This window comes from Carettochelys insculpta, chromosome 13 (assembly GCF_033958435.1).
Source record: "Carettochelys insculpta isolate YL-2023 chromosome 13, ASM3395843v1, whole genome shotgun sequence".
Taxonomy (NCBI): domain Eukaryota; kingdom Metazoa; phylum Chordata; order Testudines; family Carettochelyidae; genus Carettochelys; species Carettochelys insculpta.
This window is the reverse complement of record NC_134149.1, coordinates 28394142-28407573: the sequence shown is the minus strand read 5'-3', so window position 1 is coordinate 28407573 and position 13432 is coordinate 28394142. Positions and strand designations below refer to the sequence as shown.

Here is a 13432-nt window from a genome sequence, read left to right as displayed (position 1 = left end):
AAATCCTTGAAACACTGACTGAAGAGTGATTTAGTTCTAATCTGATTTGCTCACGTATCACTGACCTAAAAATAAATATTTAGATATGCACTGAGCGTGTACGTGGAAATATTACGTTCCTTCCCTACTTTGCTTCCATCACAGGGCCACGATGATGAAGTTTTTGTTTTGGAAGCCCATCCATTTGACCAAAGGATCATGCTTTCTGCAGGTCATGACGGGAACATTTTTGTTTGGGACCTTGACAAAGGAACAAAAATTCGCAATTACTTTAACATGGTAAGTATTGTCAGGGAATATTTTCATATGAAATTGGGCCTTAGGAAATAAGGAAGGATTTTTAAAAATTGATTATTTCAAGAATAATACCAAGTCTTCTGGTAATCTGTCAAGTACAGCTTTGAAAATCAGCAGAATGTTTTTGACCAGTTGTTTCAGAATGGAGCTTAAGAGAGTTGGCCTTAAAATTTAGGAGAGATGGAATATTAAGTGTAAACCTTAAAAAATAGGTAAATATGGGGGAGGTGGAATTAATCGTGAATGATAGATGTTTATAGTAAACTGGAATTTACCAACAGAGAGTATGTGCAGTTATATAATGATACTTGCAAAGTCTGAAGTAGGACCAATTAAACCTTCATCTTGAAGCTAGTGTAGAAAATAAATGATTTAAAATGGATATGCTGTGTTTATATATTACAGATTGAAGGCCAAGGCCATGGTGCTGTTTTTGATTGCAAATTCTCACCAGATGGACAGCATTTTGCCTGCACAGACTCACATGGGCATTTGCTGCTGTTTGGTTTTGGATGCAATAGATATTATGAAAAGGTGGGTTGACTGAATCAGATTTCTGCATCTTGGGCTGCTTTTATTTCGGAAGTGTTGTTTATAGTACTTATCTTATGATGAGCTCTAGGTTGTACTTTGATTACGTGGCAGTCTGTGATTATAGAAATCAAAATTTGAATGTGTTTAAATATCTCATAGTCAGTACTCTCTTGGTAGTGGGAATCAAGGATGTTTGCGGATCTTGAGGCGAGTATGACTTGAAGATAACATTTGGTGTAGTCTTATATATTTAACTTAATGTGGCAAGGAGAGGTGTCACTTTTTGAAAAATTCCAGGTCTATAGGCCTCTTAAGGAAGAGAGAAGGATTTTATTTGATCAAAATGTGCTGCTGCTGTTCTTTCAAATTTTACATAAGTTCTTTTCTCCAACGCAGGCCTGTGTCGTGTTCTGCTAGATCTGATAAAAATCTTTTTTTGATGCAAGAGTTTCCTAAGCATAAGAAGAACAAAAAATTGAATAATTTTTTTTCAGTGATTTCTCCTTTTTACATCAAAGAAAGGAATGAGATTAATTTATATATCGTAAATTCCCAAATTTCTTTACTTTTGTAAAACCTGCAAATATGAAGGTGTAATGTACAGGCACTCCTGAAATTTAGTCTTAGCTCTGTCCTCTGGAGTTTGTAGTAGCTACTGGGAATGGTTCAGTAGGCTGGAGCCATAAACAGACATGAAGAACACATATGAGAATATGCCGTTTTTTTGTGTTCAGTTGTAAGTAGCTATTGTGGCACTTATCTGCACTCATTTCGATTGCATTTAATGTGTTAGATACACCTCTATCGAATGGAGCAAGAATCAGTTGGAGCAGGTTGGAAGAGCTTCACTGTGATATGAAGAAAGGTGCAAGTGTATCTTGAGAGATGAATTACCTGATTTTAGAACTCAGCAATGTCAGTATCAGTGCAAGGGATCTTTTGGCATAGAGGTTGTTAGCCAGTTGCTGGCATGTCTGATTTTGGTCTCCACAGCTTAGTGGGGGATACACAAAGGCAGCCTCCCAGCCGTAATCCTTAGGGTGGGGATAAAGCAGTCTTTACTGTTAAGTTAGGATAAGTGTTTGAGGTAGGTCAGGTGCAAGTAACCCCTCTTTGCTAAACCTTACCTTAATTGGAGTTTTGCTTTAGCAAAGAGAAGCTGTTAGACTTTGTCCTACACTAGACCCAAAGAAACAAAGTTGTTAATGTGTCCATGAAGCTGTCCAACATGAGAAAGAGTGAAACAAGTGTTGAAGTTTGGTATGTAGGGGCCTGACCCTGCTTAGTATCATGAGCAGACATATAATTAAGTTAATTATAATTAACCCTTTTATAAACTTTTATTAAGGATACAGAAAAGAAAAACAACATTTTTACACATGAGGTTTTAGGTAAGGATTTCATTGTAATCCTGTTCCCTTTCTCTTTAGATAAAGATTCTAGAAGGAAATTTCTTTATCTTGACAGTTATTTAGATGATGTTAAAGGCAGTGGAGAACTGTCTGGAGAAAAGAGAAGAATTTTTAGTTGAGATGGGCTGGAGATGCAATTCTTGTTTCTGTTTTTGAAATCTAATCCCATTTCCGGGAGAACAAAACAAGAAAAGCTCACACCAGGATGGGGGTGGGGAAAGAACAGCAAAGATTAGGAAATGCTGTTTCTGTCTCTTTTCATTGCTTTGTTCACCAGTTAGGCCTAATCTGTGAGATACCCAATATCGGTTCACTGATTTTTGAGTCCACATTTCATATGTTTACCAGGCGTGGACTTAAGACAGTCCTTGAAGTATATTTGTAAGCCTTCTTGTTTGAACTTAATTCCGTGGTTTTTTGTCTTCTTTTCTCATTTTTCCCATCAAAATATGTTTTATAGGTTATTGTGACATTTTATCAATTTTTGTTAACTTTTTTCACAGCTGATGTACCGATTAGGGTAAATTAGTAAGACCAGTTATTACAGCTGTACCCATGTTCTCTCTTCCTAGAGTGTTGTGTCGAATCTGTGATGGCAGGGTGCTAATAGGGGTGTTATCAGGGCATTGGGAAACCATTCAAAGAAGGCAGAGTTAGGGTTGAATTTTGAATTAAGCATGTATTTTAATGTTGTAAATCCCCCAGATTTTCTGAAGTTTCAGTGTAGCCACTCTCCACATTTTGGAAGGTCATGAGGAAACCCTTGTTAACCTTTACTCTGTGGGAAGAAATTTTTTGGACATTTAATGTTTTTGAGATTTTCTGTAAATAATTTTATGCATCCCCTTGTGCTACAGCCAAGCTTTTTCCTTCTACTGCCTCAGGCTTCTTGGAGTGATTACTCTAACCACAGAATGGACTGGCTTCATGTTAGTTCCCTCGCTACCTCCTGTCATAATACTTGCCTCTGCTTCACCACCACAACTCTGTTCTCCCTCTTCAGCCCTTCTCTGTGAAGAGGCAGATTTTGCAATGGGACCCATAGATAATGAGGATCTAGGCTGGGGCGGGCAACTCTTCCGTGATAGTGATGGAGATTGGGTGTAGAAGGGAGCTTGAAGGAGGTGAAGGAGGGGGTGTGGGATCTGGGAGGGGGTTTGGGCAAAGGAGGGGGTTGTGATCTGAAGCAGGGGACTGGGGTGCAGGAGGGAGTGCAGGGGTTTGGGTTGTGACCTGGGGCAGGCAACTGGGGTACAGAGTCAGGGAGGTGGTATGGGTGCAAGGGGTGGGACAGAGGGTTTGGGTTATATAATGTATGGGCGGTGGGAGTGATGGGGAAGAGGGTTGGTAGGAGATAGGGGCTGTGCTGCCAGAGGTAGATCTGGGCAGAAGCCGCTCACCTGGGTCCAGTCTGTTCCCTACTTTTCATGCCCTGTCAGGGAGCTTAGAGCAGCCAGCTGTGGAGCTCAGTGTATCAGTGAACAGCTGTGAGACTGAGGGGAGGAGGGATGCTGTTCTTCAAACAGGCAGCTCCCATTGGCTGGAAACTAGCCAATGGGAGCTGCAAGATTGTGCAGGAGACTGGGGCAGCATACAAAACCTCTCCCCCGCTGCTCCTGGGCTCATTGCTGTTCAGACAAATAGGGTCCTGCAGCTGGCTTTTCTGAGCAGTGTGCAGGGGTGGGACAGGCAGGGAGCCTGACTCAGGTTCCCACCATGCCCCGGGGCTGGATCCAGTGGCTTGGTGGGCCAGATGAGGCCCACAGGCTGTATTTGCCTAGTCCTGATCAAGGCAGGTGATCCATACAAGTTCAGGAACTAATATGGAGTCACTGGTGACTTTTCTGTAGTAAGTGGGGGCAAGTATTTGTGGGCTTTTGGTGGGACATTGCTGAAGCCCCCAAAATCCCCACTGTTCAGGCAGCTGATACCTCACTCTTCCCTACTTTAGTCCAGCACCCTCCCCTGATGTTTTCCCACTCCATTGTTCTGGTGCTCTCTCCATTGTGCGCATTTCTGACCACTCCTGTGCCCCATACCAGCTCCTTTCAAGGGCACTCCATATACCCACCTGCTCCTCCCCCTACCTTGCTGTTCTGTCCATGGGCCTGGTGAGCTTGGAAGGGCTGTGGGGGGTGCCCTGCAAGATGGAGGCAAAAAGGGACAGGAGCCCCTTCCCCTGGTGGAGGCAGCATCCAAAATGTAGTTGGTTCCAGATTCCTTCCCCCTCATTGGGGAGCTTCTGTGCCCCACTCCTTTCACAGGGAGCTGGGCAGGGAGGGTGCAGTTGTACTTCAGAAGGAGGAAACTGGAGCCATCACTGAAGCTGAATTACAGTTTCCACTACTTGTTCTGCTCCATCAGTGCTTCTGAGCTCTCTGAGTGGAAAGGTGCCATTGAGAACGATCCTTTATTCATTGAAGGATCATAAAAAAACTATTTTTGGAGCCCTAGATCTTTGTCAAAGCGCTAACCCTTGAACTAGATTTTGAAAAACATAGGCTGTGTCTAGACTAGCCCCGAACTTCAAAGGGGGCATGGTAATTAGGATGTCAGGAGATTACTAATGAAGTGCTCTGGTGCATAGCACTTCATTAGGCTAAATCTCCCCCGCGGCAACTTGGAAGTGTGCAACTTCGAAGTGCCGGCTTGCATGTAGCCGCAGGTCAGCCGCGGGTACTTCGAAGTGCTCGTGCTCCTTCAAAGTCCCTTTAATCCTCAAAATTTTGGCCTGCAGCTACATGCAAGCCAGCACTTCGAAGCTACACACTGCGAAGTTGCCGCAGGGGAGATTTAGCATAATGAAGTGCTGCATATGCACTGCAGCACTTCATTAGTAATCTCCCGACACCCTAATTACCGTGCCCCCTTGGGAAGGTGGGGGCTAGTCTAGACACACCCATAGTGTTGGGATTTTCCCTTCAGCTAATAAGGGTCATTATCAAGAAGTGCTCAGTAGCTGTGTAAGAGCTCAGCTTTAAGGTGTGAAGGTTGGTAAAGGGCAGAGCCCCATTCTCTCATGCGCTGTTCTAGCACAGCCCTGCCTTTCCCGACTCGGCTCTCACCTGCCCGTGTTCCGTAGCTCTGCACCCAAATAGTTACGAGAATCAGAAGATGTTATGATAAGCTTTTCTTTTCTCTCACTCAGTCTCATTGCTTAGAAGCTAGAGGCTGTTATCTTAACGGCTTATTATCTTTCATCTTTATCTCTTTTTAATTAACACTAATTTCCTTGACAACACTTCTCCAGTGGAATCAACGTCTGCTTGTGGAGTTTAGAGGTCTGTAAACTAGAAATGTTGATCTCAGTGTCAAAAATCCAAAAGGTGCCTTTGCAGAATGCAGGCAATGAGTAAGGCACATGACCAGGGCACTCTTGGGAGCTGCCCCTGCAGTACATAGATATAGCTCAGGTGCAGTGACCACAGCTTGTCATCTGTTAGCCTCTGTAATAACTGCCTGCAAGCCCTCTGGTTTCACCAGTGCCCTGGCCTCGCTTAACTCAGGCCGACCTAGGGGTCTGAACTTTACTCTCGATAGTTTTTGAAATGTGCTTCCCCAAAGGGGCAGAGGATCCAGTCTCTATGTAAATTCTAATTTTGATACCAGCTTGGGAAGGATCAGTGTTATAGTCTGAGCACCATGTGTCCAAAAAGAATTAGAACCACCAGATGATTTTGTAAACGCCATTTTTAGGTGGGGGCTGAATCTCAGATACCTGTAGTGCACCGGACCCTGAATTTGGACCTCTCATCCTATCCCCTGTAATCATGAGGTGTAGTCGGCCTGTGGTTTTCAAGATATTCTGAGTCAGCACGTCAATTTTAGTGTGCTTAAAATAGTTGTCTTTCAGACAATGACTGAACCTTAAATAGGACAGCACTGCTACTCTGCCATAATAAAAACGAAACAAGGACTTTACAGCTATAGTCTGGGATATGAGTAGGAGGGACCAGTAGTGGTTTGGGCTTTTGGATTTCTTTTCTAAGCCTGTAACAGAAGTATGTTTAGTTTACAGGAATGTGAAACTTTTCTTCTGAGCTCCTGTTGGCTCCTGGTTACCTCATCCTTGCTCTCCTCTCCACCTGCTTACTCCATTATATTGATTTCTTTTCTTTTTTTCTTTCTTTTTTTTTTTTTTTACTATTTTTATAACTTCACAATTTTTTATTAAACATTTTTACATGTTTATCTTTGTTTTAATTTCTCCCTCTGTTCTGTATGGCCAGTGGAGGACTGAACCCTTCATTAAAGAATCCAGTTGCATTATTCTTTAGCCTGTCCAGGGAGAATCGTTAGAAGGGGTCATGCAGCACTTACCACATAGCATATTATGCTGCTGAAGTTTGACTTGTCTGTGGTGTCCGAATTTTCAGGCCTTGGGTGTAAACAGCATTTGTGTTCTTCATCATGTAACTGTCTCTGCAGACCCCCAGTGTAGTAGTTGTGTTCTGTAGGTCCAGAAACCATCCCAGTGCAGACTGCTGTTAGTGAATACTAACCTAATACTAAATTTTCTTCTTGTAGATTCCAGATCAAATGTTCTTCCATACAGATTATCGGCCACTGATCCGTGATGCTAATAACTATGTGCTGGATGAACAGACCCAACAGGCTCCACATCTCATGCCTCCCCCATTTCTAGTGGATGTGGATGGAAATCCACATCCCACAAAATACCAACGTCTTGTACCAGGCCGGGAAAATTGTAAGGATGAGCAACTTATTCCTCAACTGGGATACGTGGCTAATGGTATGTTACCTAGAACTCTTGTTTTATAGACATTGCAGTAAGGTTATTAATGCTAATTAACGAAGGTAAAACTAGAGAGAATAATCTGTGTCACACTTTGGAAGCCAGGCAGTGATCTTTACTGCAGTTTTAATATGTGGGGGAATGTACTACAACATTAATGAATCAATGGGAAGGTACAGGTTGGACTGTTTTAAAAACAGAGACCAGATTATTGTAGAGAATCTGTAGCACTCAAACATCAGTGAGCCTTATTTGGCGAGCTAGCCAGTCAACAAGTAGACCCATTAGTTTCAGTGGGGCTGTGTGCAAGGTAATGTGCCACACAGTCTGAGTAAAGCTGGCAGAACAGGACCTTGCACTTTGTCAGCACTGTAGTTATAAAATAAAGCAGTCTTTGAAAAAGCAGAGGGCTTTTTGGTTTGGGAAGCAAATACAAGTAGAACCTCTCTTACCCAGCAGCACCTGTAACTTGTCATGATTTTAGTTAACCTGAGGACTACATATCGTGGGTGTGGCCAAGTTTCCCAGGGTCACATAAAGTTTGTTTACAGGCAACAGTCCTGGCTCTCAGTGTTCTGTGCTGTTATTGAGCTGTTCTTTACCCCTACATGTCTTCTAAGAGCCCAGTGAGCAGTGGAAGTCTTGGTAATGCTGCTAGACAATATTGACCTCCTGTGGTCCTCTTGCTTGGCACTGGTCAGGTCCCGAGGGTAGCAGATTAGAGAGGTTCAACCTGTATGTTCTTCATAATAAAATCTTTGCTGCATGAGGCTCTCCGTAAGAGATCTGACATGTAGTGTCAAATTGACATATTAGTACATTATTTGTCTTTTCCACTGCTAAATGTGGCTTTCAGCTTGAGACTTGGAATGGGTGGGGGCGTATCTTTTTAATTTTGGACACTTTGTATAAATAAGTAGTTCCCTGTGTAGCAAGAGATATTTGGGTAGGCAAATTACATGAGTTACAAGAATCCAAAAAAATGAAGACTTTTTGTGATTGTTTTGTTAGTATATGCTTTCATACAGACTGATAGCCTTTGGCTTTTGCTGCAGTTCATGTGAATGATAAAATGATTTTAACACCTGTAGTAGCAAGAGTGGAGTGTTAAACAGCTAGAACTGAGCTCAAAGGGGAAATATTCAGAGGAGGAGCTAGATATCTCCTGGAAATCTTTGTTGTAGTCTCCCATTGTTGGAATAGTTGGTGGTATTTTGCTTAAACAGTAGAGAGAAATGATAGCAGGATCAACTTTTAAAATTATTAGGTATGTGCATTGAAGGTAAGAAAGCACTCAGTTGATTGTCAGTTTGCTCTGCATCCCATATCATCTTATACGTTACTAAGTTTCAAAAGAAAAAAGCAGTAAAGTAGCACTTTAAAGACTAACAAAATAATTTATTAGGTGAGCTCACCTAATAAATTATTTTATTAGTCTTTAAAGTGCTATTTTACTGCTTTTTTGTTTTGATAGTATATAGACTAGCACGGCTCCCTCTCTGTTACTGAGTTGGAGAGTGTTGGGGTTGTTAATAAAACTGAAGCTGATTGTTTCGTGCCACTGTTCTCACTAAGGTGATGGTGAAGTGATTGAACAGGTGATTGGGCAGCAAACCAATGACCAGGATGAGAGTATTCTGGATGGAATGATTAGGGAGCTGCAGAGAGAACAAGACCTGAGGCGAATGAGTGAAGGAGAAGCTATCCCAAATCCTCCATATAATAGATCACACTCCGTTAATGGTGGTAAGTGTTGTCTTGTGTCAGTTCCTTAGTTAGTCATATTTCTAGGAAAGTACTTTGAGCTGTTGTAGCCAGGTGCTTGGATTGACCACACTGAGAATTTGACTGTTTGTTTCTGCAAATTTGACCTCAATGTTTCAGCTGGGGAAATGTTTTTCAGGGCCAAATTCAGAAACGCATATATGCTTTCCTGTGTCCATCCAGATTCAGATCTTCTCTCCTCCCCCTGACTCAGAGGAGGCATTTGAATCTACATCTCCTATCTGGCAGATGAATGCCTTGATCACCAGGCTAGGAGACCAAAAAATTAAAAATCCTGCGCACAATATTGTAAAATTCTGCAAGTTTTGTTTGCCAAATAAATTTGGCAGTTCCAACTTGGCCCTGGGGAGCACAGGGAGGATTGCAGTCTGCACTTGTGGGTTCCCTTTGCTTCTCTGTCAGAAAGTCATTTTTCTGTGGGGAAGCAAACAACTCTGGGGGGGACATAAATCCTCATGTGTGCAGAATTCCCCCAGGAAAAGTGGAACATCTTTGACAAAAGAGATTCAGAGCAGACTAATCTGCAGTCTGTTGGTTAGGACACTTACCTGCAAAGGGAGAGAAATGAATGTGAAGTGCAGTTCTAACCTGGGTCTCCCACATCTGAGATCAGAGCATTTAACCTCTGGCTAAAGGTTATTAAGGATTGCAACACAGTCTCCTTCACAATCTGTTGCTCTCCATCCTGCCCTCCTCCCACTCTCATCAACTTGCAGAAATTGACCTTCTTGTTTTTTTGGCAAATATGTAACATTTCCAGAATCAAACCAAATATTGTCTCTGATTTTGCAATTTGCTGATTGCACCAAAATAAAACTTTGCCCATTTCTGCCAAGATTATGTCTTGTGTGTGCTTTCTTTTGCCATTCGTTTAAGCTTTAGTAGCTCATCTGGAGGTCTTTGGAGCTTGTGGTGATTGACTAGAATTAAAGGTGTGAGGTGCAGCTGAGACCACTTGATGATCTAGGTGGGCAGTGCCTGATTGCTTAAGATAATTAGACCACAATTCTCTTACAAATGCTTTCTAAAAATAAACTTTTTCTGTATTACCTTAGTATCATTTATTCTCTGCAGGGATGATGCTTTCTAACTTTTTATATCTTAATGTCACCATAATGGTGTATAATAAGTAAGCAAAGCTATGAGAACACAAAGCTGTGAAAGGCTAGTGCTCTCTTGCTTCTACCTGTGTGCACCAGGGTTCGTAAAATATACAAACATATCTGTTTTTCCCAGGCTTTCATTTCAAAGTGGTGTGTTTCAGTGACTTATTGTTTTCTTGACCACGATTAAAAGCTAAAATCAAACCCAATTGGATCTGACCAGCTGATCACAAAGCAGCTTATTGTCTGTTGTAACAGATGCTGTGGATATGTGCTTGAGTCAATCACAAATCAGTTTATTCTTAGAATCGAAAGCTCTTACAAAGTTTACTGTACATTTGCTAGTAATCTGGCTTTAGGTTTTAAATGACTGACTTTTTCATGCTTAAACTGTCAGTTATTGGTACAGATTTGTGGGATGCATAGAACTGTGTTTCATTAAACCAAAGAAGTGATAGGAAAAAAGTACCAGTAGAATATCTAATTTCATTGTGACCTAAATCAGTGGTTTCAAGCACGTGGCTCACAAGCCAGGTCCAGGTTGCTTCAGTTTTTTGTCTGGTCCTTTTGATAGATTTAAATTTTGTGCTGTACAAGCTCTATTTTTTAAAAAAAATCTGGTTCATATGGTTCAAACCATGAACTGAGTATAAAGTTGTGCAAAGTCTATGTCCTGTTGTTTTCCAGAGTTTGTAGGCTACCTCAAACAGTAGCCGTGAGATACACAAACTGCCTTTATTCACCTCAGTGAGGTGTTTACACATAAGCTTACCCGGCAATTTAATAACCAGATTGTCACACAGCTTTCCACAATTACAAGCATACTTTATGTATAGCCATATTGTGCATATGGAAATTAAATAATTTCACTTCTAAATGGCCAAGTAAACTGAAGAGGGGATAGCTGTGGTATTAGTATTGCTGAGCATCCTATTATCCTCACTTGACCAAGTAAAGGAAAGAATCAGACTTGGACAGTACATAGCTGTGCTGTAATGGAATCAGCTGTGGGACAGAGTTGTGTGTTAGACACATCAGGATAAGTTTATAGAAACAGTACAAGTGAATGTTTTGATGCCTACAGCAATTTCATCTGCTTTTGGAGCAGTACATTTTCAACAGCTCACAAGTAAAATCCCTCTCCCCACCCTCCAAGTGACAACTCTGTAGCTTCTATTGGCTAGGAACTGTGGCCAATGGGAGCTGCATGCGTGGAGCTTGCAGACAGAGACAGCGTATGGAACCGCCTGGCCTCCCTTGCCTAGGGGCCATAGGAAGGCTGTGCCTGCCACTTCAGGGATTGGTGCGGGGCCAGGGCAGGCACCCTAAGCTCTTACCCCAGGCTCAGCCCTGGCCTCCTCCCACACCAAACCATTTGGCCCAAGTCTGGAGCCCACAGTCCTTCCTACTCTCCAATACCTTGTTGCATCCCTATGAAAGTGAGTGAGGGTGGGAAGAGTGAATAATAAATAGAGGGAGGAGGGCTGGAGTGAGCAGGAGCCAGGCCTTCAAAGAGTGGGGCAGGGGTGGGGCTTCAGGAAGTATGCAGGGCAAGGGGTGCGGTGTGTTTAGGTTTGTGTGATAAGATCATTGGAAATCCTGTAATAGTAACTGATTTTCAATTGATCAGTAATTGTGATAAAGCTGCCCTCTCTGGACCAGTACAACTAGGTTCTACCATTTGCAGAGGACTGAGGACAAACTTTTGTCTCCCTCTTAATTTTTATACATGGAAATAAGAGGGAAAAAGATCTTTGCTTTTGTGTTTTAGCTCTTAGAAGTCCAAGTTTGGACTCTCCACCAAACGTTGGTCTCAGACGCAGCGGTCAGATTGAGGGGGTCCGTCAAATGCATCACAATGCTCCTCGTAGTCAGATGGCCACAGAGAGAGATCTCATGGCGTGGAGCAGAAGAGTAGTGGTGAATGAGCTGCATCCAGGAGTTAGCAGGTAAGAAGAAACCATTAATACTGAACTTCTTTTGGAACCATCCTCATTCCTTTGCAGTACAAGAATACTAAAATGTGTTGCATTAATTTTTAATATTTTTTACAAATGCAGTACATGCAGTTCATTTGGAACCAATAGTACAAACATTATGAACTATCTAAAATAGTAAAGATCATATTATAACTTTAGAGAGTACATTTTTTTCCTTGGTATGCATGTATAATATTCCAAAGCATATTTGGGGGAGGAAGAATACATCTGTAGTGTTTCAATGATGTCCTTTTCAAAAAGGAGGGAATTGGTTATTAATTCACTGATTTTTTCTGTATTATATTTTCTTCAGATTTAGAGTTGAAAATAATAGTTATATTTTACTTTGGAATTTGGAGAATGGTAATTTCTTACATCTATGGTTGTCCTTCCTTGCTGGTTCAGATATTCTGTATTTTCCTTATTGGGGCCAGTTTTATTTTGATTGTTTTTTTTTTTTTCACCTTGGAACTTTTTTCCCCTATGCAGTTTCCTTGTAATGAGCCAGCCAGCCAGCTTCCCTTTTATAGGGATATAACTAGTGACATTACAAGCGTTTTCTGCTTTGTTTTTCAAAATACTACTCTCTGCTAGAAACTACTTGTGCCCATTAGTTGGTAGCAAGGAAGCAAATACTGTTTTAAACACATTTAGTAAATAGATTGTCAGTCTTTTCAATGTTTTAGTGAGTAAGTTGAATGTCTGCCATATGTTCTCAGGGTTCAGGAAGAATGCAGAGCTGCCAAAGGTGAGATGGAAATTAGTCTTTACACTGTTGAAAAGAAGAGAAAACCATCCCATACCTTGCAAAGGGTAAGTAATTTTCACTAGAACAGGGAAAAATAAGAGTGGAGACTAAGCACGATGTAATAGAAGTCCAAAAATAATTTTTCTAGGTTTTAATATCTTTGCTACTTAATCTTTCTAATTTTTGCCACATTTAGGTCCATTTTTAATTTAGTCTGTGCTGCAGAACAGTTTGCTGTTAGCTGTTTAAACAGTCATCGCAGGGAGGGGATGAAGTATGTGATTTAAGTGAGTGAAGGCTCATCTTAGATCACAAGAATGTGTTAATACCAAGATTTAGATCGTGGCTGAACAATAATTTTTGATGGAGGGCCACTCCCAGAATTTGGAAAGTGGTCAAGGGCTTTACTCTTCCATGATATTAATGGAGGAGTTGCAGGGTCTGGGATGGAGGTTGGGTGCAGAAGAAAGCTTGGGTAAGGGATTGGGGTGCAGTAGGGGGTGTGATGTCTGGGAGAGGATTTGGCTGAAGGAGGGAGTTGTGAGCTGGGCAGGGGACTGGAATGCAGGGGTTTGGTTTGTGACCTAAGCCAGGAGGGGGTTATCACACAGAATCATAGAATCCTAGGGCTGGAAGGGACCTCAGGAGGTCATCAAGTCCAGCCCCCAGCCTAAAGCAGGATCAGTCCTAACTAAATCATCCAGCCAGGCCTTTGTCAAGCCAGGATCTAAAAATCTCTAGAGATGGAGACTCCACAAACTCTCTAAGTAACGCATTCCAGCGCTTCACCACCCTCCTAGTGAAACAGTTTTCCTACA

General features: G+C 41.9%; 1 protein-coding gene across 2 annotated transcripts in view; it reads left to right on the top strand.

Annotated features, from left to right (window-relative positions):
* Positions 1-13432, top strand: part of BRWD3 (bromodomain and WD repeat domain containing 3) — a 112823-nt gene that overhangs the window by 62366 nt on the left and 37025 nt on the right. For both annotated transcript variants that reach the window (XM_075008158.1, XM_075008157.1), the window contains 6 exons: positions 145-279; positions 703-831; positions 6771-6996; positions 8575-8745; positions 11659-11836; positions 12586-12679. In XM_075008158.1, coding sequence (XP_074864259.1) covers positions 145-279; positions 703-831; positions 6771-6996; positions 8575-8745; positions 11659-11836; positions 12586-12679 — 933 coding nt within the window. The remainder of the gene's footprint in view (positions 1-144; positions 280-702; positions 832-6770; positions 6997-8574; positions 8746-11658; positions 11837-12585; positions 12680-13432) is intronic.